Here is a 27,297-nt window from a genome sequence, read left to right as displayed (position 1 = left end):
AGATAATTGGCCTGGGGAACCGAGAGTTCCGTGGAGACCTTGAGGAACGCGATGTGCGCGTCCAATTTCAAAATGTTGATTCAAATGTTATGTGCAGCAAGCAGGGATACTTTTTGTGAAGGAATGCAATTCATACTCCGTACCCTCAGTGCCTTCAGGTACCCCCAAGATACGAACGGTATTGCGACAATTTCGATTAGCTAAGTCCTCTAGGTCCTGCTGCAATTTTTCAACATCTTTCATGATGCGCGGTAGAGGCGCCGTGGCAACTAGCAGGGTGGACGTTTGGGATTCCAGATCGTTCCAATTTGAGCTGAAAAGATCCCATTTGGGTAGTTACCACTGCAGATCCGATCGAATGGCCGCCGTCGCATCGATATTCAGTTGTATCATGTCCTTCAGTTGCTTAAGTTCGGCTAATACCAATTCCGCCGACGCCATTGCTTTCGTAGTTGGGGCCTTGTCGGGTGTTGGCGGGTTCTGTTTGGCCCTTTTTGTTCCAGTTTCCAGCCGCAAAAAGCCGCTTCAATTTTGCCCGTTTTGGACGCAGCCATCTCTGGGGAGAAAATAGCTTCGAAAATGCAAGACGAAATCCTTAAAAAGAGGCTCTGTATAGCGAAAGATTAGGAGGCTTATCGGAGCGGAGAGTTCAGGCAGCCATCTTGTCTCAGCGCTAGAGCGCCCCCCCCCCCCCAGCATGGCAATTTCTTATGTTTTTATGTTCTTATGATTCCTTGCGTTCCCACAAGATAGATGCCCAAGACAAGGCCCTACCATCCAGGTATGAAAGGATGTAGGTAGTCTTGGAGAGAGCTGTAGGAAATAGAGACGGCTGTAAGGCAAAGTGCATGCAGCACTGGTTCAAAAAGCCCCGGTCTTCTGGATTTTCTCCGGAAAAGCGGATTGGAGCCGCCAGAGGTACAGCAGTCTTCAAGTTACCTCCTGAGACTGACCTTCTTGGTTGGAGGCTGTGCCTTGAACCTTCTGTGTGTGTAGCTGATGAAATGCTGCAGTAAGTTTCTCCAAGGCATCTTGCTGCTCCACAATGCACTGGGCCAGGCCCGGTATGGCCTGCAAGGCATTCAGTTGTGCCGGATCCATGGAGTTAGCAATCTGTTCAGTTCGGAGTTAACAGTCTCCTTGGGAGTTAGCAATCTGTTCAGTTTGGAGTTAACAGTCTTCTTTGGATTAGCAATCTGTTGTTATTTAGGAGAGTTGTGGGTGGATCCTTGGACCGGTGGCAGATGACCACACCCCGGGGGAAGATCCCGAGAGGGACCACTGGTCAGGCTCAGAGTATGGAGGACAGACACCCACTAGTTCTTTTATTAGACAGTATACTGAACCACAGAGGTGGCAGTAGTGAGCTGGAATGCCCGGCTGGGCAGTAGTCCCTCAGATACTGAACAGCGATCCCTGGAGGCTGAGCTGTAGAGAAACTGAAATATAGTGAGTAGGCAGGGTATGCAGAGTTCATGTACTGAACCAGATGGTAACACTCACACAATGTCTCATAGAAGCCCAGGAACTGGAATGTATAGGCCCTCGAGGAGCGAGTACTTGGTTTCAGGGAAAGCTCTGAGAGAGCGATGGTAACTCAATGATGTACTTGGCAGTGATGACTTCCAGGCAGAAGAGAGTACTGAGTAAGTCTGGGAACGAGGGCCCTTGAGGAGCGAGTAACGGTTCCAGACTGTCACCTTAAAAACAAAGGAGAGAGCGAGGACCCCGAGGAGCGGGTACCCCCTAGTAAGTCAGAGGAGGCAGAGTAGCTTAGGTAGAGTAACCCTTGCTAACTCGATGTGTTAGCAATTTCTAAGACCTTATATATCCGTCGCGGGGGTGACGTTCATCTTCGGGGGACACCCCTGAGGTTCACGCCATCGCCGGTACTTCAGTCGGGGCCACGCCGCACACGCGCTCCTAGGCCTCCAGGAAACATGGCGGTTTTGCAGCGTCTAGCCGGTCCGGGGATGCCGGAGGACTTTGGCAGAAGAACGCCACGGCAGCCAATCTTACCGCCAGACGAAGAGGGAGGAGCCAAAGAGGTAAGGAGTGCGGAGAGAGGGCGTTGGGAACCGAAGGACACAACATTTGTCTTGGCAATGCCAGAGGCCATCCCATTTCAGCTCCTCCCTACGGAGGACGCCTGGCCAAAATGCTGGAAGTCCCCCAGTTTGTGGATGCCCCAAAGGAAATAGTGGCGGTCCTAGTCCATGACATTTTCATAGAGCTGTTCAGGATCTGGGAACACCCCATGACTATTCCTCCGGTCAATCAGAAGGCGGATGTGATTTACTTAATACAACAAGTGTTAGATTGGAGAGCCAACACCCCCACATCAATGTGTTGTGGTGGAGTCCACTCTCAAGAAAGCCAAACGCTCCCACACCCACGCTTCTACTCCTCCAGGTCAGGAGCATCAGACGTTGGATATCTTGGGTAGGAAGGTCTACCAGGGTGCTATGCTCATCACCCGCATTGCCTCCTACCAACTGTATATGACCCAGTACAATCTGAACTAGTGAAAGGAAAGTCCAGGAACTGTCAGAGTGTCTGCCTCATCAGCAGCAGGACGCCTTTTCAGCGATGGCACAGCAGGGTCTAGAGGCAGGTAACAAGAGGTGAGATCCAGCTATGATGTTTTTGAGACTGTGGCCAGGCTGGCCAGAGTGGTCACTGGTGCCCGCAGGATGGCCTGGCTCCATGCCTTCGACTGGAGGTCCAAGTGAAGCTGGTAGATCTGCCCTGCAAAGGGGAGAATCTCTTCTGGGAAAAGGTCGGGGATGTGGTGGCCTCCCTGAAAGACCACCTTGAGACCCTTCAGCATCTTTCCGCCAGTACCGCTTGTCCTTAGTCAGAAAATCCTTGTCACAGGTCTCTAGGAAGTCCTTCTATTGACAGAGGAAATGTTACCCTCCTGCCTTGAGGGCATGTACACCATGCATGGCTTCCTGGGGTCACTTCAGGCAAAAGATGGTCCCGAGGACTCTGTCAGCCCCCCAGCAGAGCCCGTTATGGGTTTTTGACTGGGAGTGGAGGAGCATGGGCAAGACTGCTGTACCCTCAGTGCCCTGCTCTCCATTTGGGGACAGGCCTGCATCTTTTTGTGGGAACATTGGCCTCACGTTACCTCGGACCAGTGGGTTCTCTCCTTCATTCACCAAGGGTACAGGCTAAATTTCAGGGATGTGCCCGCGGACTCTCTCCCATATCCATCATGGGCTTCGTCCACTCATCAGGAAATACTTTTGACAGAGCTCTTCTCCCTTCTAACAGCTGAAGCATTCGAACCTCTGCATCATCAGGGATGGGGGATCTACTCTTAGTATTTCCTGATACCAAAGAGAATAGGAGGCCTCCGCCCTATTCTCGACCTAAGAGAAAAGTTCAAGATGGTCTCTTTGGGTCCCGTGATCCCACTCTGCAAAAAGGAGACTGGCTGTGCTCCCCTCATCTTAAAAGATGCCTATGCCCACATCGAGATTTTCCCTGGTCACTGCATCTCCCTGGTCACTGCATCTCCAGTTTGTTTTGGGTAGTTTGTTATGGGTAGGGTAGGGAACATTTCCAGTACAGAGTGTTGCCATTCGGGTTTTCATCAGCCTCACGTGTTTTCACTAAGTGCCTGGCAGTTCTGGGGGTGCAGCTCCGCATCAGGAGCTACGCATGTTCCCCTACCTTGACGACTGGCTGGTCAAGAGTGCCACTCAGCAGGATGTGCTACGTGCTCTCAGTCTGACCATTGCAGTGCTGCAGTCTTTGGGGTATGTTATCAGTTACCCTAAGTCCCATCTCATCCCAAAGCCACACATGGGATTTATTGGGGCCAGACTGGACACAGTTCAAGCCAGGGCATTTCTGCCCACCATCAAGCACTCGCCCTCTTGTCCCTTGTGAGTTTGGTCCGCTGACGCCAGCAGGCTTCAACTCTCCTTCTTCTGCGTCTTCTGGGTCACATGGCAGCATCTGTCCATGTTACCCCCTGGCCTATCTGTGTATGCACAGAGCGCAGTGGACCTTGCAGTATCAGTGGACGCAGGCGACCCAGGACCTCGATGTGCATTTCTGCATTATACAGCCTCAACAGGTCTCCCTGTCCTGGTCAGAGAATCTGTCCAATCTGGAGCAAGGGTGTCCCATTTCAAGTTCCCCCAACCCAGGTCATACTGACCACCGATACACCCCCCCTTGGGTTGGTGGAGAAGCATATGGACAGCCTCCATACCCAAAGTTATTTGTCAGCTCAAGAATCTCAATGCCAGATCAGCTTCCTGGAGCTTCGGGTAATCCACTATGCTCCTTGGGCATTTCGGGATCACTTGTCCCACAAAGCGATCCTAATCCAGACAATTAGGTGGCAATGTGGTACATAAACAAATAGGAGGGTACTGGTTCATTCCTGCTCTGTCCAAGGCAGTGCAGATATGGGCCTGGGCTCTGTCACAAGGCATGCACCTATGAGCAGTGTACCTAGCAGAGTAAGAGAATGAGATTACTGACTGCCTAAGTCGAGCATTCTGACTACATGAGTGAGCACTGGATCAAACAGTAGTAGACTGGATCTCCTGTTTAGGACCCCGGACATGGACTGTGCCACCTGAACTTCAGTCATTAGCTTTGATGGCCTGGATGGTGAAAGGCTAGTTCTGTGGTCCCTTGACCTCTCTGATTACGTGTCTCATGTGCTGGTTGCTTCTAGGAAGCCTTCCAACAGGAAGTCTTACAGACTGAAGTGGAAGAGGTTTTCCATCTGGTGCGAGGGTCATTGCTTGGATCCATTCGCCTGTCCCACTTTGAAGATGCTGGACTATTTGTGGCACCTCTCAGAGCCTGGGTTGAAAACCAATTTGGTCAGGGAACACCTGAGTGCCATCAGTGCTTACCATCAGGGTGTTGCTGGTAAGTCCATCTCTGTGCAGCCTTTAGTAGGACAATTTATGCAGGGTCTGCTTCAGCTGAATCTTCCCCTCTGTCCTCCTATTGTGTCTTGGGACCTAAAAGTGGTATTGGCGCAGCTCATGCAAGATCCTTTCGAGCCTCTGCATTCCTGTGATCTGAAGTTCCTTACCTGGAAGGTTCTCTTCCTGGTAGCGGTCAGTTTGGCATGCAGGGTCAGTAAGCTTCAGGCTCTGGTTAAGTATCAACCCTACACAAAATTCTTTCATGATAGGGAGGTTCTGTGAATGCTTCCTAAGTTCCTGCCTAAGGTGGTGACTGATTTGCATCTCAGTCAGTCAATCATTCTGCCAATCTTCTTTCCGAGATCTCATTCATACCAGGGTGAATGGGCGCTGCACGGTTTAGATTGCAAGAGGGCCTTAGCTTTCTACCTAGAATGCACAGCAGGCCACAGGCAGTCCATACAACTCTTTATATCTTTCGACAAGAATAGATTGGGAGGGACCACTGGTCAGGCTTAGTGTAGAAGACAGACACACACTAGTTCTTTTATTAGACAATATAGTAAACCACCAGAGGTGGCAGTAGTGAGCTGGAAGCGCCCGGCTAGGATGTAGTCCCTCAGATACTGGAACAACGATCCCCAGGTGGCTGAGCTGTAGAGAAACTAAGAAAGTGAGTAGGCAGAATATGCAGAGATCTGGAACAAGTCCTTGATGGTAACACTCACACAATAGTCTCTTGAGGCAGCCCAGGAGATGATATGCATTAGGCCGTCGAGGAGCGAATACCTGATCCCAGGGAAAGCTCTGAGAGATAGATGGAAACACAATGATGTTGTAAGCAGCAATGACTTCTTAGCAGAAGTGGTATTCAGGAGCAAGTCCGGGACGTGGGCCCTCGAGGAGCGAGTACCGGTTCCGGACTGCGACCTGAAAAGAAAAAGAGAGAGTGAGGCCCCCGAGGAGCGGGTACCTCTAGTAAAGTCCGAGGAGGCAGAGTAGCTAGGGTTGCGGAGAGCGAATCCCATCCGCAACGACCAGGAGGAAGCTAGGTAAACCAATCCCTTGCTAACTCATCTTGTTAGCGAAAACTGAGACCTTAAATATCTGGAGCTGGTGACGTCATCTCAGGGTGCGCCCCTGAGGTTCGCGCCAATGCTGGTACATCAGTCGGGCTGCGCGCGTGCACTTAGGCATCTGGTCAACATGGCGGTTTGCAGCATCGAGCCAGTCCGGGGACGCCGGAGGAAGACGGCATGGAGACGCCGCAGCAGCTAGCCTTCCATCAATCCCGAGGTAAGGTGGGCGGAGCCGAGACGTCGGACAGCAACGGACACAACAAATAGGTAATATCTTTGATATGGTTTCCCAAATTTGTCTCCAAAATAAAGAAAAATTAACACACGAATATAACATATGCTCCAGCGTGGCATTGGGGGAATGGCAAGTCCAACAAGTATGAGCAGGTATGAGGCCAGCCCTATATAGTTTCCAAGGTGTCCATATTGCCTGATGCAAAAGAAAGAAGGAGGTTTGAGTCAGGCTGGCTGAGAGAGAAATGCGAGGGGAGGTAAGCCATAATCGGGTCCAATTAGTATCCATGGGTGTTGTTCCAATATCCTCCTTCCAAGCTAGAGTCAAACATTGCTGCGGGAGCTTGGTTTGGGATATTTTATTATCTTATAGATTCTGGATACTAAGTGTCCTTTATTACCATAGTCCTGATATATGCTTATGAGATGAGGTTGTTGGGTCATGCGGAATTGAAAGAAGGCCTTAGATTGAGTAATGTTTCGCAATTGGAGCCATTCATAAAAATGGGAAGAGGGTAAGCCCCATTTTTTCTGAAGAGCCTCAAAAGAAATAAACCGTGAGCCTTCAAAATATCAGTCAGGTGCCAAATATTTTTTGACTTCCAAGTAGGCCAATTTATGGGATGTCTACCAATTTTTAGTGAGGGAAAGTGCCATAACGGTGCTAATGAAGACAAATGCCATGCACCGAGAGTGGCAGGGCGTAAAGTATCAAACTCCTTGAGAGCCTTGTGTAAAGACCTCAATATGGGATTTGAGGCGCAATGAGGTTGTAATGTCATCCCTGGGAAACTCGTTGATGGATATAAGGAGAAAAATAAGTGTATCTCAACTGCTAACCATCGGGGTGCCTCTTCTAACCGGGTGTTAAAGGCCTGATGGGATATATAGAAGTCTGGGAAGTTAACTCCTCCATCTTCCCTCCTTCTTTTGAGTGTGGATAAAGCTAATTTTTAAGCTTTATTTCGCCATAAAAATCTTACAAGAAGTCTATCAACCTGTTCTTAAAAATCAGAAGTGAAGAATATAGGTAACATAGATAGGATATAAGTAATTTTGGGAGCCAGTACCAATTTCACCGTTTCTAATCTACCCCACCATGTGAGGTGTAGGGGGGCCACCTCAATATACTATTGCAGATATTATTAAGTATCTGCGTTTCAGCATTGCTAATAGTTTGTTGTAATTCCGGATAGAATGTGATTCCCAAGTTTTTCAGCCTGTTCATAACCTTTTGAATTGCTAGGTGGGAAAGATCTGCCAACGAGCCTAAATAATTTAATGGGATAAGTTCTGTCTTGTGCCAGTTTATTTTGTAACCTGATAGAGAGGAATAGGTGTCAATTAAGGCAAGCAGGTGAGGGAGATTCGATTCAGGATTATGGAGAAAAAGTAACACATCATCTGCATATGCTGATAGTTTAAACACATCAGAACCAAAACTTATTCCTTCAATCCGAGACTCTTGGCAAATAGCGAGGAGTAGTGCTTCCAAAGCCAGGTTAAACAGAAGAGGGGAAAGGGGATACCCCTGCCGCATTCTCGTTAAGTGAGAAGGAAGGGGAGATTCTATTATTAATATATAAATGTGCTGTAGGGGCATGATAGGGAAGGCGAATCCAGGCAATGAATTTAGGGCCAAAGCCGAACCTATGGAGAGTTTGGAAGAGGAATGGCCACTCTATCGTACACCTTTTCGGCATCTAGTGAAACTGTAATAGCTGGGAAGGGAGAGGTGATTGTTGCCTCTTGTACATGAAGAAAAAGTCTGGTATTATTAGCAATTAAATGATGCTTAATAAAACCGGACTGATCTGGGTGAATTAAGGACACCATAACAGAATCCATTCTGGTGGCTAATATTTTTGTGAATATTTTATAATCTGAATTAAGAAGTAAGATGGGCCTGTAGTTTCCAATTTGAGTGACATCTCTTCCTGGCTTAGGAAGCACCACTATACAGGCTTCAGAGAAACGGGAAAAAAAAGCTGGGTGTAGCGAAGCTGCAGTAAAATAAGAAAACAAGTGAGGAGCCAATTCCTTTTGAAGCGCCTTATAGAAGTCTGCAGATATGCTGTCTGGTCCTAGCGCTTTCCCAGGAGAGAGTGCAGTTATAGCATTTTGTACTTCCAAGATGGTAATTCGCTTATCTAGGAGAGCGGTTTGATCTGCAGTGAGTGAAGGGTGTTTGATAGAGGAAAAAAAAGAGTAAATTGCCGAATCAGTAGCAGTGACCTCCGAAGTATATAGTGTTTGGTAGAAATCCTTGAAGGCTTGCAAAATGTCAGTGTCCGTGGTTAGAGCTTGATTGGAGGATGACAGAACCTTTACAATTCGTTGTTTTTTCTGTTTCTTTTTCAAATATGAGGCTAGCAAATGTCCACATTTATTATTGGCTGCATAATATGTCGCCTTTGAATGAAAAACTTGCAACAGCACAGTATCACACATGGCTTTGTTATATCGAAATTTAGCTTTAAGTAACTCTGAAAAAAGCACTTTATTTGGGTGGAAATGTGTTGTTGTTCCAACATTGCGACTTGTTAGTGCAAGGCTTCGTTGTTTTTTCTGTTTCTTTTTCAAATATGAGGCTAGCAAATGTCCACATTTATTATTGGCTGCGTAATATGTCGCCTTTGAATGAAAAACTTGCAACAGCACAGTATCACTCAAGGCTTTGTTATATCGAAATTTAGCTTTAAGTAACTCTGAAAAAAGCACTTTATTTGGGTGGGAAATGTGTTGTTCCAACATTGCGACTTGTTAGTGCAAGGCTGCTAATTCATCCTTCTGTTTCTTCCTTTTGTGTGTTGTGAAACTAATTATATCTCCCCGAATTGTAGCTTTAAATGCCTCCCAAAGAGAGGCCGCTGAAATGTCTGAGTTGTCATTAAATTGGAAATAGACCTTAGTTCGGATGAAAAGCAGGAAGTCCGGATCTGCTATTAATGCCGAATTGAACCGTCATTGTTTGTCCACCTGGGTAGTGGAAGATAATTGATATTGTAGCCGGATTGCAGCATGGTCGGATACCAAGATTGGTGCTATTTCAGCAGAGAGGAGGCGAGGAATCATACTATTAGACATTAGAAAGTAATCTATCCTGGAGTATGATGAATGTGGGGCCGAGTAGTAAGTATATTCATGGTTCGTTAGTCGTAACAGTCTCCATGGATCTGCAAGTCCAAGGGAGGACATCCAGTGTTTAATCACAATCCCAGCCTTAGAAGGTACAATCTGAGCCTTTGATTTTTTATCAATGAAAGGATCAAGTGGTTGGTTGAAATCTCCCCCAATTAAGAGGAATGAAGAATCCATAGTTAAGAGCTTAGCAAAGGTTTCATTGAAGAAAGACGGATTGTCTGCAGTTGGAGCATAGATATTGAGGATAGTTAATTTTTCATTTTGCTTTGGAAGCGGAATTAAGTTCCATCGACCATCTAGGGCTGTATGATAAGTGTCAAGGTCGTTCAAATTTTTATGGAGAAGTATTGCTATGCCTCTTTTCTTATGAACAGCTGCGCTGAAGAACACCTGACCTACCCATTGTTGTTTGAGTTTAAGGGTTTCAGCTGCAGAGAGATGTGATTCTTGTAGAAGCGCAATATCGGGATGAAGAGTATTCAGGTAAGTGAGAAGTTTTTTGCGTTTTATGGGATGTGAGAAGCCATTAATGTTAGAGACACCAAGGTAAGTGATGATATCTTCATAGCCATCGATAGTAGTGTCGATCATCCATAAGATTATAGTTGCCCAAATAATTCAATGAGAAAAATGCAATGCTGTAATACCTTACTGAAAGAAGAAAAAGAGATAGACAGAAAAAGAAAAATCCAAGTGTCTTCCACGGATTAAAACCATTATCGAGGAGGATACCATTTAACAAAGGAAGGACCTTGGCATGGGTCAAGATGAAAAATGCAAACCACCGCAGTGCTGTAAGCATTCCACACTGTGGTGTTAAAATGGAAAAAAACAAATAAGAGCCTCAAGGCAGTCCATGGGCCCCTGAGACTGCATCACCACTTCAAATTCTGTCAAAAAAGAACTGAATGGGAAAAAAGCTTTTCGTTATCAGTATCAAATAAAATGAACAATAGAGCTAAGAGTCTTGCAGTCAGACCTTTTTAGCTGTGCGATACATGATCTATTATATATCAGTGAACAAGAAAAACTTGCAGGTCCAAGTGAGTCATGTTACCATGTCTTGTGGATGCTCAAAGTAGCAGAGAAAGGTTTCCAAGTTTTGGGGATTGTGAAAAACTTTAGTTTGATTATGACATGTAATCTTTAACTGCGTAGGATATAGAAGTCCATATTTCGCTCCAAGAGCTTGCATCCGGGGCCGCAATGCTAGAAAGGCTTTCCTTTTATCTGCGGTCATTTTTGCAAAGTCCGGTACAAACAAAAGGGTGTGGCCTTGATGTAATATGGGTGCCTTTCTGCGAGCTGCGGTGAAAATTTGTAAAACTTGTTGATATCTGAGGACCTTGAAAATGATAGGATGCGGGTATTTGGAATTGCGTAAGGGCCGAGAAGGGATTCTGTGCGCCCTCTCAATTTCAAAAACTTGCCCGAAGTCTAGTTGCAGACTGAAGCAATGGAGGGTGAAGTGACTTGTCCAAGGTCACAAGGAGCAGCAGTGGGATTTCAGTTGTATTATGAATTGAATTATATCACCACCTTCCATCCCTTTTGGCACCCCTTAGATTCTGATATTATTTCTTTGGTTGCGGTTAGATAGATCATCTGTGGCGCGTTGCAGTTTAAGTACGTCTTGTTCAAGTCTCTGGACCGGCGCAGTTGCCAGCAACAGTGACACCACTTGGGACTCAACATCTTCAATATGATTTTGAAATGTGTCTAATCGACAGGACATTTGTTGTATGTCACCTCTAATTGCCGCCGTGTTTTCTCCAATAATTTGAACAAGGTCTTTGAGCTGTTCCGTTAAGACCAAATCAGCGGACGCCATTACTTTAGGCGGAGGGGCCTTGTCTGGTAATGGTGGGTCAGGCTTCATTCGTTTAGATCCGGAAAAGGCGGCGCATGCGGCTTCCATCTTATCGGACTTAGTAGTGGCCATTATTCTTGTTTCTGATAATGCTACTTGGATATAAAAAAGATTGCATTATACCGGGTTTTTTTCCCCATATAAAGATCCAGCAGAGCTGCAGACTCAGGCGGCCATCTTGGTCGCTGGTCAAGAGCGCCATCCGTTTGTTTTTTTTCTTGTAACTTACTCCAGTAGTTATCATTTGTTTGTTAAATTCTTCTACCCTGTTATCTCAACTTAAGGATAAGGTAGAATGCACAGTTCAATCTATTTCTCTTCATTTGTTCTCTGTGCTTCTCTCCATAAAAAAAACAAACCCTGAAAGTTGTTATTGTGGTTAACAAAATATATAAGATAAACAATAAAAGTAAAAAAATAAATCATAAATATTTGGAAGCTATCATTACACTCTTGAGCATCCCCTAAAATCGGGTGTTATGCATACATAAGTGACTTTGAAAATTAAGGTCATAAGGGGGTAATTTTAAAAAGCATTTACATGCATAAAATGACTTTTTTCAAAATTAGCTTGGGGATTGTATGTGTAAAAGTACACAGGGGAAGTGATTTTGTGCATATTGTTATGCATTCTGCAAAAAGGCATTCCTGGGGCAGAGTTGGCACAGGGAAATCATTTACATGTGTACTTTCAATTTTCAAAATATGTCTGGAAATATTTTCATGGGCATTTTCTCCTACGGTTTAGTAGGCAAAATGTGCACACTTATGCCATGCAATGGTACATACAGTCCCACTTTTTTTCGAAGCGGATTTACATGTGAAAATCTGCTTTGAAAATTAGCAATGAAGTCTATGTGTATGCAAGCTGTTATAAAATTACCTTTCCTATATTTTGTTTTAATTATGGTACTGGAACAGTTTATAACTAGGATCTTTCATTTGTTAGTATTCCATGGCAACTTCTTCAGAATTTGCATCCTGCTTGAGTTGCAGTAACTTGCCCACTGCCCTACTATGGCTCCAAGATGCTGCTGCTATTTTTGGCCAACTTCTACGCTAAGTCACTGCTGACTCCCTTCTACCTCTCTTCTGAGTCTTTTCACCTGGCTGCTGTTACTTCTTCTTCTGCTTGCGGCTAATCTTCCTTCTCCCTCAAGCTCTTGCAACAGCTTCTTAGCTCTTACCTTCCATTTTCATCATTTTCATTACTCCAACCCTGGGAAGATGCTGGGCTCTGTTTAATTTGAGCCATGTGTACAAACAGAAAATCTGCTCTCTGGGGAAATATTTACTGTTGGAACCATTTGGTTGAGATGTCAGCAGTCAATAGTGGTAGAAGGCGGGAGGAGATAGGTGCAGATATAATGGGAATGGAGTTAGGAAGGGTGGAGTGAGAGGAAGAGTGAGAGAAAACTAATAGAATGTGAGAAGAGATGTGAGAGACTGCAAGGGAAAGAGTAAGAGATGAAAAACTGAAGAGAAGGAGAGACTGGTGAAGCACAAGTGGTACGAGAAAAATAGACACCTTTGAAAAAGTGTGAGACAGGATGTAGTGAGTAAAGTTAGTAAAAGAGATGAAAATAGAATAGTAAAAAACAGAAAGGAAAAGAATGAACCATAAAAGCAAACAGAAAGTGAGAATTAAAATGGAGAAAGCTAAGAAAACAATGATTCATATGCACACAAAGCTGGAAAATGATTTTAGCTATTAAAGTAAAATGTTTAAAACTTGCCATAACCTCAACTCCTGAACTACAATAATTCATGGATTTTGCATGGAATGGTCATAATTCTTTTCTAAATCTCCCATATTGAATATGGGATATGTTTTTTATAAATGGCCAGATTTCAAATACTATTAATTTTCAATGTTTTACAGCATAGGATAAATACTGACAATATTTTAAAAACTGTTTTATGAATTTTAGGTTCTTCTTGATGACAGCATAATTAATATATCAACTATTGCTTCTTCACGTTATGTGGGTCCAATTAAAACACGTGTAGATGAATGGCAGAAACAGCTGTCTTTATTTAATCAGACACTGGTAAGTAATACCTGCAGCGTAAAGCTTATTATCTTTAGAGTAAATGTTTTATTTTTTGATTCTGTCAGAGAAACAGAGACCAATAAGCAAATGACAAACAGTTGTCCAAATATATACATTAACTATAAGAGACAGAAGTTATCCAATGCAGTGGGTAACACTAGTCTTCCTGTAAAGGAATTTTCCACAAGAACTCAAAATTATATCTTCATAGATTAACATTTAAAATTAAAATCTCAGCTAAATATCACTTAAATAGATACATAAATGTCGCCAGTTCAGCTTCCTCTGGACATTTTTTAAGGAGCTTTACTATTCTGTATAAAAATACTTCGTCCTTTAGTAATGTATTTATTCATTTATAAGCTTTATAGGCTATTAATACACACATAATTCAACATACAGCTCAATAACTTAAAATGATGTCCCCTTGTTCTGTTAGTTTGCTATAAGGGTAATTAGTACCTTAAATGTTCCGTATATGACATTCCAATTTATTTTTTTAATATTTGGATTTTGATTTATTAGTTGGATACTCACCTTTGTTAATACTGAATTCACTCAAAACATGTTACAGCATATTAGAATATTAGCTTGTAAACAGTGTCATATTAAAAAGTGTAAACAATTCTGAATAGCAGTAAAATCACAATATAATTTGACAAAATAAGGTGCACCTCAAGGCCTAACTCTAAATTCATCATGACTAACCTCTAACAGTTCTAACCCAGGGAAACCAAGGTTCAAATCCCACTGCTGCTCCTTGTGACCTTGGACAAGTCACTTCACCCTCCATTGCTTCAGGTACACACTTAGGGCAGGATTCATCATTCCTCGCGGAATGATGAATCCCGTGAAAAAGCGGGCGGGCCTGAGAAAGGCCGCAGTCATTCTCGCTGCGTTGGTGCAATTTTGCCGGCCACAGTGCAGCTGGCTGCAGCCTTTCACAGTAAATAGCGACACTATAAAAGATGTAGCTATTCGCCGCACTACTGCTGGCGATAATGTTCCTCACATTATCGCCGGCAACAGTGCCACGGCCGACTCCTCCACCTCTCTGCCCCGACTCCTCCCCATCCCGACTCCTCCCCTCCAGCTAATTTAAATCCTATTACACGCGATAAGGCCCTAACGCACACGATAAACCTTTAGTAAATAACCCCCTTAGTTGTATATTTACTAAGCTATAATAATAATTCGAAAAAAAGAAATATCGCGCGTGATGTGAGTTAAAGTTCACACAATAAAAAAGTGGGCATTTTTAGGATAATGTTACAAATAGCATGTGGCACAATATTTTACCGGGTCATATGATATTTTATCACTTCAAGCATTATTTTTTTAGGTTTTTAAAAGCCAGTTTTTTCCAACTGCTTCTTTGAGGGTATATCAAGTGAAGAGAGGAACTTGGTGAGTTTGAAGATTTAGGCATTTGAAGAGTTAGGAATTTGATTACCTGAGTGCTTTGTCTTTGTGTTTTGCTTGTTTCCTCAGTGTTTACCTTACCTATTGTCTGCTGTCTCCTCCTGTGTGCGCAAGTGTTTGTTTTATATTACCAGTTCATACAATATTTTTTCCATCGATTAGCAGACTTATTTAGCCATGCTGTCCTGGGAGATGTCATCTGGCATCGCGGGGTGAAGCTGTCTTTCCAAGCTTGCAGAACTTTCCACTTGTGCGACTGCATGGCTCTTCCGGTTAATCTCATGAGAGTCTCCTCAGTACTTTTTCTTCCGTGCTTCAGATCGGACTCACGGACTGTTTTCTTAAAAAAAAAAACAAACAACCCCACAACAAACATCCAGAAGGCCTGCAGAGGTTGTGTGAGAATGTCTCCCAGAGCACAATGGCATAGAGCAGCCAAGATTTTGAGCTTTCAGGAAGCATTGTGTTCCTATGCCACTTCACCACCCAAGTCGGCTCAATCATCACCAGGCCCTAAGTCCCATTAGTCAGACCAGGTATGTCATGACTCGTCAACAGGGTCAGGGGATGCCAGCAGTATCAAGAGGGCCAAAGATCCCAAGTGATTACTTTCTATTAAAAAATCAAAGCCATTTCAAAAAGCCCCAAAAACTGAATCGTCGCATAAAGTATGACACTCGACGCAGACGATGCAGTACACATCCAAGAGCATCAGAGAGCCTGATGCACCCAAGATCGTCAGAGATCCTGACGCATTTGAGAATGTCAAAGAGCCTGATGCATCTGAGAACATCAAAGAGCTCCACTCATTCTAGGGCATTGAAGAGCCCCATGCATCTGAGGCAGTCAAAGAGCCCAATGCCGCCGACCCATGATTAGACATCAACTCAGTCAAGGTCAACTCAGGTTAAGAAATTGAACAGACCAACGCAAAGAATTACGTCTCAATCAGCACAACATAATGTTTCAGGGCATAGGGAAAGACTTTCAGTGGCGGATTCTCCACGTGATCACCTACCAAACATACAGGCTTTATCTAAATATTTCTCACAGGACAAGCAGGATGGTTGTCCTCACAAATGGTGACATCGAGGATGGAGCCCACTACGGAAAACTTCTGTCAAAGTTTAAACAGAACTTTGACTGGCCCCTACTGGGCATGCCCAGCAAGGCACTGACCCTGCAGCCAGCAGGGGTCTCCCTTCAGTCTTCTTTTTTCCGCGCAGCAGTTGCCACGCGGTGAAAGGAGCTCTCTAACCACGTTCCTGACAGGAATTTGGAAATTAATTTCCTAAGAAAATTTGCCCCTCAGGGGTCTCCCTTCGACAAATTTTTAGTCATCTTACGGAACCCGGTAAGTTTTTTGCCTTTTTCCATCGACTACCGTCGAATTTGGCCCTTGAGGCCTGTTGGCACTTACCGATCCCCAGCCTAAATTTTGGCTTCAGGCCATGGCAACGGGGTTCCGCCGCTGTCCGGATTGTACCCGGACTATGTCCATCACAGACCCCCACAGGGTTTGTGTGATGTGTTTGGGTAGTGAGCATGATGTCCTGACTTGCACCAAATGTGCCTTAATGACACCCAAGGGTCGCAAAGCCAGGATGGAGAAGATGGGGCTCCTCTTTCATGCACCCACCCCAACGCCATCGATAGCATCGACGTCATCGGAACCGGCACCGTCGAAGTTGTACCATCATCGTCAACCCTCCGGTGACCGTCCGCCATCGATCGCTTCTCGGCCGTCGACTCCCGTCCCTTCCCCGGATGGGCGAGGGGATCGGAAGGAAAGGCACCGCCATCGACGGCACAAGTCTCGGCCTGTCGAGGATCCACAGCCATCGACCTCTGCTCAAGCCGAGCCACCGACAAAGAAGCCGCGAACAGACCGGACACCCTCCACGTCTCGTTCGCAGGCATCGAGGAAACCCTCACCCTCCCGGGGTGCGGGGGCCGTGATCCCACCGGTTACGGTGGTCCCTCCGGCCCTGCCTCAGCCTCCCTCTCCCGTCGAGCCGGGTATGGTTACCCCTGGTCTCCGGGCAGAACTGGACCGGCTGGTCCAGGAGGCCATCGAGAAAGCGATGAAGAAATTGCAACCTCCATCGGCACCGTCTCCGGCACCGGTTCCAGTGCTGCCTCCGGCACCGACACCGGCACCGGCTTCACCACCGAGGAGGGAACCGACCACCGAGCCGTTGATACAAGCGCTAGCACCGCTACTGAGCCGCATGGAGGCGCTCATGACGGCCCTTCCATCGGTGATTCCAGTGCCATCGACAACACCACCGTCTCCGACTGGATTTTCATCGGCAGGAGAAACACCGTTCCGGATTCCCCCTTCCGGGGTGGTTCCATCGGTGCCTTCTGGTATATCTCCACCGATATATCCTTCGGTTCCATCCATTCCACGCCAGGCACCGATTCCATCGACAGCACCGAAGCCATCGATGCCATTTCTGGTTCCACCTACGGCACCGATTCCACCTCGGTTTCCATCGATGCCTTTAGAGCCTCAGCCAGGTCCATCAGGGTTACAAACCCCACTTGATCCCTACGATACCTGGGGTGATGATGATGATACATCTTCTGACACGGATTTGCCTTCGCCTCCATCTCCTACAGAGAGTAGAAAAAGATCTCCTCCTGAGGATCTATCTTTCATTAATTTTGTGAAAGAAATGTCAGAAGTTGTACCTTTTCAACTACAATCTGAAGCTGATGACAGACACCAGATGATGGAACTCCTTCAATTTCTGGATGCTCCAAAAATCATCGCTTCCATCCCTATACACCAGGTGTTTTTGGATCTGCTCAAGAAAAACTGGGAATCTCCTTCATCAGTGTCCCCAGTTAACAAAAAAGCTGACTCCACCTACCTTGTCCAGTCAGCACCAGGTTTCCAAAAACCTCAACTGGATCATCGCTCTGTTGTGGTTGAGTCCGCGCAGAAGAAGGCCAAGCGTCTTAAGCCACACTCTTCTACCCCGCCTACCAGGGACAACAAGTTCCTAGATAGTGTTGGACGGAAAGTCTATCATGGAGCTATGTTGATTTCACGCATAGCTTCATATCAACTTTATATGACTCAGTACAACAGAGCCATCCTTAAGCAGATGCAAGACTATGCTGACACGTTACCAGACCAATACCAACCGCAGCTTCAAGCCCTTCTTCACAAGGGATTTGAGGCAGGGAAGCACGAGATTAGGACTGCCTACGACATATTCGATGCTTCCACAAAAGTTTCAGCCACAGCCATCTCAGCCAGACGTTGGGCTTGGTTAAAATCATCCAACCTTCGCCCAGAGGTTCAGGATCGTCTTGCTGATTTACCCTGCTTAGGCGATAATTTGTTTGGAGAGCAAATTCAGCAGATTGTGGCGGAGTTGAAAGACCACCATGAGACGTTGAAACAACTCTCATCTGTCCCACCTGAGCTGACCTCCAAGCAACCGCAAAAGAAAGACTCTAAGAAGTCATTCTTTCGACCACGCCGTTATTACCCTCCATCGGCCAGGCCTCGTCCATCTCGATCCTCTACTAGGCCTCAGCCGCGTCAGCCTAGGAAACAAAGGCCTACTGTAGCCCCTCCTCCTGGGCCTGCGGCTGGCCTTTGACTCCCCTGTAGGGAACACATGCCAAACCCCTCTTCCGGACATCCCTGTAGGAGGTCGACTGTACCATTTTCTACAACCATGGTTGCAGATCACCTCAGATCAGTGGGTGCTAACAATTATCGCACAGGGTTACCACCTCAACTTCATAACTCTTCCGGCAGACTCCCCGCCTCTTCAAGCGTGGAGTCTATCCACCCATTTGGCTCAATTACAACAGGAAGTATCTCTTCTTCTGCAATCAAATGCTATAGAACCCGTTCCTCCCTCTCAACGAGGCAAGGGATTCTATTCCAGATACTTCCTAATACCAAAGAAATCGGGGGGACTACGTCCCATTTTGGACCTTCGAGCCCTCAACAAATACCTTCAAAAAGAGAAGTTCAAAATGGTAACCCTAGGCGCGCTGCTCCCTCTGCTACAAAGAGGGGATTGGCTGTGCTCTCTCGACCTCAAGGACGCTTATACCCACATTGCGATCACACAATCCCATCGCAAATATCTGCGGTTTCTAGTTGGCCACGACCATTATCAATACCGTGTCCTCCCTTTCGATCTAGCTTCTGCCCCACGAGTCTTTACCAAATGTCTCATAGTGGTAGCAGCATTCCTCAGGAAGGAAGGTGTCCACGTCTACCCATACCTGGACGATTGGCTAATCAGGGCCTCCACCCAACAGATAGCTCAATCCTCCCTAAAATTGACAATTCAAACACTCCTTTCCTTAGGGTTTCTCGTCAATTACGAGAAATCTTGCTTAGTCCCGTCTCAAACCTTATCCTTCATTGGAGCAGACTTGGACACCTTGCAGGCAAAGGCTTACCTTCCTCTTCAGAGGGTCCACACCCTAATATCCCTGGCTCGCCAGCTCCAGTCTCAGAACACTGCCACGGCTCGCCAGTTCCTCATTCTCCTAGGACACATGGCATCCTCGGTTCAAGTCACTCCCATGACCCGACTAGCCATGAGAGTAACACAATGGACTCTACGACACCAATGGATTCAAGCTTTTCAGCCTCTGTCCTCCATAGTCACAGTCACACAAGCGCTGCGCCTATCCTTAACCTGGTGGACGACTCAGGTCAACCTCCTTCAGGGCTTACCCTTTCTTCCACCGGATCCGCAAGTAATCCTAACCACCGACGCTTCTCACATCGGTTGGGGAGCCCATGTGGACGACTTTCAAACCCAAGGGTTATGGTCCAACGAGGAAGCCGAACACCAGATCAATTTCCTGGAACTTCGCGCAATCCGCTATGCACTCCGAACTTTCAAAGATCATCTATTCCATCAGATAATCTTAATCCAGACGGACAACCAAGTGGCCATGTGGTACATAAACAAGCAGGGAGGCACAGGCTCCTTCCTTCTGTGTCAGGAAGCTGCGCAGATCTGGGCGGAAGCCCTCTCCCACTCCATGTACCTCAGGGCCACTTACCTGCCGGGAGTAGACAATGTATTGGCAGACCAGCTGAGCCGTGTCTTCCAACCGCACGAGTGGTCACTCGATCCTCTGGTAGCGACCTCTCTGTTTCACAAGTGGGGTTCTCCCCGCATAGACCTCTTTGCGTCCCCTCAGAACCACAAAGTGGACGATTACTGCTCTCTCATTCGGAGCCAGCACTCTCGGCCGAGGGATGCATTCTCCCTCAAGTGGACAACCGGTCTGCTCTATGCATTCCCTCCACTTCCTCTTGTGTCAAAGACTCTCGTGAAGCTACGCCAGGACGGGGGAACCATGATCCTGATAGCACCTTACTGGCCACGCCAAGTATGGTTTCCAATACTCCAGGATCTCTCCATCCGCAGGCACATTCCTCTGGGAAAGGACCCGCATCTGCTCACTCAAAACGACGGATGCCTCCTCCATCCCAACCTCCAAGCCTTGTCCCTGACGGCATGGATGTTGAAAGGTTAGTCCTTCAGCCTTTCAACCTTTCAGATTCCGTTTCTCGGGTCCTGATAGCTTCACGAAAGCCTTCCACAAGAAAGTCTTACTCATACAAATGGAAAAGGTACACATCATGGTGCACTTCTCAGTCCCTTGATCCCCTTTCCTGTCCAATCTCCAAATTCTTGGACTATTTATGGCATCTCTCTGAATCAGGTCTTAAAACCTCTTCTATCAGAATGCATCTCAGTGCGGTAGCCGCCTTCCATAAAGGTGTACAGGGTGTCCCTATTTCAGTACAACCCCTAGTAACCCGTTTTCTTAAAGGCTTGCTCCATCTGAAGCCACCCTTACGTCCTCCGGCCCCATCTTGGGACCTTAACCTGGTTCTTGGTCGTCTAATGAAACCTCCTTTCGAACCTCTGCACTCCTGTGAGTTAAAGTATCTCACATGGAAAGTGTTATTCCTTTTGGCTATCACTTCAGCTCGCAGGGTTAGTGAATTGCAGGCCCTAGTTACCTATCCGCCTTACACTAAGCTCCTGCAGGACCGGGCGGTACTCCGCACTCACCCTAAATTTTTACCTAAGGTAGTTTCTGAGTTTCATATTAATCAATCTATCATACTACCTATCTTTTTTCCCAGGCCCCACTCCAACTCCGGGGAACAGACTCTGCATACCCTAGACTGCAAACGAGCTCTAGCTTTTTATCTAGACCGTACAGTTGCTCACAGGAAGAGCACTCAATTATTTGTCTCTTTTCATCCTAACAAGTTAGGACATCCTGTGGGTAAGCAGGCTCTTTCCTCCTGGTTGGCGGACTGCATTTCTTTTTGCTATCAGCAAGCTGGCATTCCCTTTCAAGACCGTGTGAAAGCACACTCTGTGAGGGCCATGGCGACGTCAGTGGCACACCTTCGATCGGTGCCGCTTCCTGACATCTGCAGGGCTGCAACCTGGAGTTCTCTCCATACCTTTGCAGCCCACTATTGTTTGGACAAAGCTGGAAGACAGGACTCCATCTTCGGCCAATCTGTCTTGCGTAACCTTTTTCCAACGTGATGTACCAACACCCTTCCACCTTCCCGTTAGGGTGCGGATGCCCTTTACCAAATTCCACCCCAGTTGTAGTGCCTGTTGCACGTTTTTGGGTGCATTTGGTGCAGGTCAGGACATCCTCAGCTCGGTACTCACCCATTTGTGAGGACAACCATCCTGCTTGTCCTGTGAGAAAGCAAATGTTGCTTACCTGATGTAACAGGTGTTCTCACAGGACAGCAGGATGTTAGTCCTCACGAAACCCGCCCGCCACCCCGCGGTGTTGGGTTTGTTTTGTTTTTACTTTCTAGGCACTGCCTGTAGCTTTGAAAATCAGACTGAAGGGAGACCCCTGCTGGCTGCAGGGTCAGTGCCTTGCTGGGCATGCCCAGTAGGGGCCAGTCAAAGTTCTGTTTAAACTTTGACAGAAGTTTTCCGTGGTGGGCTCCTTCCTCGATGTCACCATTCGTGAGGACTAACATCCTGCTGTCCTGTGAGAACACCTGTTACATCAGGTAAGCAACATTTGCTATCCTCAAGATGGACAAGTCAGGGAAAAATAAAAAGCAGGTCTCTCCTCCTAGGTCTTTTTTCGACCTGTCAGATAACAAAGATGTAGTATCACCAATACACATCTCATCTTCGCCCTCCCCTACTTCGGATTATTCGCAAGATCTCTCCTTTACAGATCTTAGATGTCACTCTGCCTCACCACTGCAAGATAAGAGGAAACTTCCACTGAGGGAACCCCCACCTGCAAAACAAAATCAAAGGGATACAGACATTCTGTTGTCTGCAATCCCTCCACTGAGATGTAAAGATCCCCGGTCTTACTCTGCTCAGAACATCCTGGATAAAACCCTCCTCAGGAACTTCTACCGTGCCCATCTGGTCAAGCCACGACCTCCAGGAGGGGGGCGTAAAGGGGGTGTACTGTTACGCTTGCTGCCCATGGCAGACTCGCGGTGCGGCCCTCTCACCTATCTGCAAAGACTCCAGGCTCCAGCTCTTCGTAGCTGGCGGCAGTGGGACGCCAGCTCTGGCCTCTGACCTCCGCTGGCGCCTCCGGCTCTGTGCCACATTGTGGGACCTCCAGCCGGGATGCCTCCATCCTCCGGGCCTCTCCACATGGGCCACGGAGAGATGCCATCAGCAGCACTATGCCTCCCCCTAGGCACACGTGCGCACCACCGTGAGTCATTTAAAGGATCCGCAGCGGGAACTTGGCTGCAGACCCGGATGTTGACGTCAGTTCCCTCAACATATAAAAGCTCAGGCAGTACTCCTCAGTGTTGCCTTTGCAACAGGTCTCCTCGTACTCCTCATACGCGTTGCTACCCTTGTTTGCCTTGTTCCGTGTTCCTGATTCTCCTAGTTCCTGGTTCCTGCTCGGCTTGTTAAGTGTTGGATTGACTCTCTGGTTTTGATCATCGCTTTGCCTGACCACGTCTGCCTTTTCCAAGCCTGACCTCTGCTTTGCCTGACCACGTCTGTATTCTCCAAGCCTGACTTCAGCCCCGCCTGACCATGCCTGCCTTCTCCGTGCCTTGACCCCTGCTACGCCTGACCACGCTTGCCTTCTCCCTGCCTTGACCACTGCTAAACCTGACTTCGCCTGCCTTCTCCATGCCCTGACCATTGCTACAGATGACCTTGCTATAGACTCTCTTATGTCCAAAGTTCTACGTTGCTTGCTACATCTTCTACTGGCCGCTAACCTCCATTCAAGCTCGACAGTGGACACTTAAGGCTCCGGCCTTTCCTTGCTCAGGCACCTTCAGTCTCTCCTTGTTCCTTGGTGCTTGAGTTTAAGTTCCGTAACCCATCCTGGATAAAACTCTGCCACCTGCTGACTGCTGTCTCTGGGCTGAACTATCTATCTTCATTGTTCTATCCCGAGGACCGCCTAAGTCCTGTGGCCCCGGCACCCAAAGGCTCAACTCGAGGGGAACGTGGGCTGGTATAGGTGAAGCTCCAGTGGCCTCTAGCTTTATCCCACTCCACCTGCTGATGGTGGGAACCGTGGGCACTTGCCTATGGGTTGCGTCAACCCCACCTCAGCCCAAGAATCCACCTCCAGTGCAGCAGTACCAGGAGAGACAGGGCGTCAGCTTGATCGTTTTTAGTGGCTGGTCGATATCTTATCTCGAAGTCAAAACATGCAAAATATAGAGACCAGTGGGCCAGGCGAGCATTGAACCATTGTGCATGGTGGAGATGTTCCAAGTTTTGATGATCAATGTAAATAGTAATGCGATGATGAGCTCCTTAGCGCCAGTGATGCCACTCCGAGTGTGAGATTAATGGCCAGCTGTGCTCTGTTGCCAATTCCATAGTTGCACTCCTCAGAAGAAATTTTTTTTGAAAAGAAGGAGCATGGATAGAGAACATCTTTATCCGAGTGTCAAATCAAGACTGTCCCTACTCCCAGAGTGGATGCATCTACTTCGACTATAAAGGGTTAAGTGGGATCAGGATGGTGGAGACAGGTTCTTTGTAGGAAGGCGTCCTTCATCTCTTGGATGTCTGTGATGGCTTCTGGGGTACATACCTTAGTGTTCACTCCCTTGCAGGTGAGAGCCATAAGAGGGGCCACAATCTTAGAGTAGTTAGGAATGAAGTGCCAGTAGTAGTTGGCAAAGCTTAAAGCACCTTTGCAGGGCACATAGGCCAGTAGGTTGCAGCCAGTTTTGGATACTTTTGATGTTAACTGGGTCCATGTGTATTTCAAAAATACACTTCTCTAGCTTCATGTACAGCTTGTTATTTCGCAGTCTTTGGAGAACTAGATGTAGGTTCTGGCAATGCGAGTCAAGGTCTTTAGAGAAAATGAGGATGTGATCAAGATAGATGATGACACAATGAGGAGTCTTCCATTTGTCTCCCGGCTTCATCTTTGGAAGCAGTCAAATAGCTCAGTGATGAGCAGTAAAGGGTACCGATCTTTCTTTGTAATCACATTTAGCCCTCAGGAATCAATACACTGACATAGTAAGCCATTCTTCTTGGACACAATAAAGAAGCCAGTTCCTGGTCGAGGTTTTCCTTGATATATTCTGTCATAGCTTGGGTCTCTGGGACTGATAATGGTACGCCCTTCCATAAGGGTGTTCAGAATTAGGGAGCAGTTCAATGGCACAGTTGTATAACCTATGAGAGGGCAGTGTCTTGGCTTCCTTTTTGGAGAAGTCAACTGCATAGTCAATATACAGTGGGGGTAAACCCACAAGGTGGTTGCTAAAGGCAAACGGAGTGGTGGTGCAACTCGTTTTAGGCAGGAGTTGTGGCATTGAGGACACAGCTGGACAGCTGTAATGAAGCCTAATCAAATTGTGGAGAATGGCATTGTAAACATGGAAGACCAAGTACAATGGGGTGTACTGCTTTATCAATAACGTGGAGAACTGTCTTTTCCACATGCATAATGCGGGTGCGTACTTGCAAGGCGCTGTGGCTAGAGTGATCCGCCTGGGCAGAGGGTCCCCATGATTGGATAAAACGACAAGTGGTGTCCTACAAGGCACCGTAGGAAGGTACAAGTAGTTGATGAAGGCTTTCATAATGAAGTTTCCCCGGTAGCAGAATCGACTAAGGCTAATATAGGGAACTCCTGGTTGTCCACCATAATGGTCACTGAGAGTGTTAGCTGAGCAGTTGGAGTTGTGAAGCCTAGGATCACCTCCCCATGAGATCCTAGCCTTGGTAGTTTCCCAGCCTCCAAGGGCATCATGCGAGTTGGTGCCCAGTCCCGGTGCAGTAGAAACAGATTCCTAACTGATGTCATTGGAACATCTCTTCAGGGGAGAGGCGCCTCTGACCATTGGTTCCTCCAGACATGATTGGGTAGTAGCTGGTATTCGTCGCAGAGAGAGAGGATGCTTTGATCTAGGTGAGGGTTGACACCGCCCACAGGGAGGAGCCCCGTGGGCCTCACCGTAGGCAGGCTTGGTCTGGTACACAGCACTCCCTAGTAGAGAGTCTTTATTATGGAGAGAAACACAGTTCTGTGCAGGTAGAGAATACCAAAATAAGACTGTAGCAGATGGTATCTGGTTGTCTCTGTAGTGCAGGTGTACCAGGAGTTCCACAGGCGATGGAAGGTCCTCGGGGGTGCAGCTCCAGTAGTGGCCCGCAAAGCGGGGTACACCGAGGAGACCGCATTGGAAGACGAGGAGACGTAGCCTGAGGAAGCTGCAGCGAGTTGAGGCAGGAACAGCTGTGTAAAATAAAGAGATGCTTGGCTATAGAGAAGCGGTAGTGGTCCGACGAGCGGGGTATACCGTCATAGGATTCAGCAAGCAAGGTAAAAGCAGAGAAGAGGTACTCACATAGGAATCCAGTACCTCCAAGATGATGGGAAGGCAGGAGATGCAGGCAGGAAGGCCCTCCGAGGAGCGGATAGCCGGAATGCCGGTGAGCCGCTGAGAAGCGGGTACTCAGCATCTAAACCCACGAGGCAGGATTCAAGGAGCGGAATTAGGTAGGCAGGTAAACCTTGCTAACTCATTTTAGCTAAGGGCCGAGTGGTTTAAGGACTGCAGGTAGCTGACGTCATCGGGTGGGGATGCCCCGAGGTTCCCGCCATGACGTGTGCTTAGGAGGCCCTTGAGAGTGTGCCCTAGGTAATCCCTGCTGGGATATGGCGGTCGGCTGTGGTGTTTGGAAAACGCCGCGGAGGTCAGTGTTCACTAGCGGAGGCTGCAACTTGTCCCAACGAGGCAGACAGAGGAGAAAGAGAGGTAAGCAACAAGGTTCTCAGTCTTCTGCGACCGAGGGGTGCAACAGGCATCTGCCGGGACCATGGCCTAAGCAATCTGTTGCAGAAGTGGATCATGAAGCCGAGGTGGAGTTGGTACAAAATGAACTAAATGTAGGATACACTAAATCATGAAACTAAGTAGAATGAATAATATTACTTACCAAGATCTATATGGAAGAACTATAATATAGGACTCATCAACTACACAGATGAAGTAAATACAATGCAGTGGTCACCATCCCATAGGAATCTTTTTTTCAGAGTGCAGTCAGTACAGTATCCTAGTCAGTAATGCCTGAAAACAGAAATCTATAAACACACAATTTTTTTTTCAGTTGAATGATATGGTTCCAGCACTCGTAGGGCTTTTAAAATCTACCCCTATATGATTAGGAGCACTAGGTGAGGACTGACAATCATGAGGCTGTCCCTAAAGCAAGATTCCTGCAATCTGTATTTTGTGTTATTTCAGCAATTCAAACTTTACATTTTGGGTCTGTAGCATAGGGTCCACTGGACTATTCTCTCAGTCCTAATCTTGGTACATGCTAATTTTCCTTCCATGGTAAATTTAAGTGGGGTGTGATGGTTGCAGATATGGGTGGTCCGAGCACCAATTATGTATGTACATTTCTGCTTAGCAGCATAAGATGCCAGTATATGCTTTTCACAAATTCCCATTTTTTGTTCAGGAGAGATGAGAACTCTGAAAAAGAAAGCAATTAGACGGTCTGTCCCTCCTAAACGCTGTGTTAGTGCTGCACCTACACTATTTTTTCCAACTACAGGGTATAGGAAAAAGTCTTGTGTGAGATCTAGATATGCCAGCACAAGGGCAGAAGTCAAAATGTATTTCAGTTTGGTCACAGCATCTGTGTGCTATTCCTAAGAACATGCCATACTGGGTCACACCTTACAAGGGTCCATGAAGCCCAGCATCATGTCTCCAACAGTGGCCAATCCATGCCATAAGAACCTGGCATGTCCCCAAAAACTATCCCATGTTACTGTTGCTTGTATTAGCTATCCTATGTTACTGTTGCTTGTAATAGCAGTGGATATTTTCTAAGTCAACGTAATTAATAGCAGGTAATGTTGCGGTCCCGGTCGCCAGGCTAGCGACCGGGTCCTTACCTTTCTGCCGGCTCCCCCGGGGCTGCCGCGATCCGCCGCGTCTGGGGCCTTTAGGGCCGCATGGCAGCGTCTCCCTCCACGTGGAGACGCCGCCGAAGGCCGAGCCTGACTCCTCCCACTGCCTGGGCACGCGCGCGCGCGAGGAGGGG

General features: G+C 47.0%; 1 protein-coding gene across 1 annotated transcript in view; it reads left to right on the top strand.

Annotated features, from left to right (window-relative positions):
* DNAH6 (dynein axonemal heavy chain 6) overlaps positions 1-27,297 on the top strand; it is a 3,261,518-nt gene that overhangs the window by 928,126 nt on the left and 2,306,095 nt on the right. Inside the window, 1 exon segment of the mRNA XM_029602297.1 lies at positions 13,163-13,282. Coding sequence (XP_029458157.1) covers positions 13,163-13,282 — 120 coding nt within the window.

The sequence above is a fragment of the Rhinatrema bivittatum genome, chromosome 1, assembly GCF_901001135.1.
Source record: "Rhinatrema bivittatum chromosome 1, aRhiBiv1.1, whole genome shotgun sequence".
Lineage (NCBI taxonomy): Eukaryota > Metazoa > Chordata > Amphibia > Gymnophiona > Rhinatrematidae > Rhinatrema > Rhinatrema bivittatum.
This window is presented reverse-complemented; position numbering and strand designations above follow the sequence as displayed.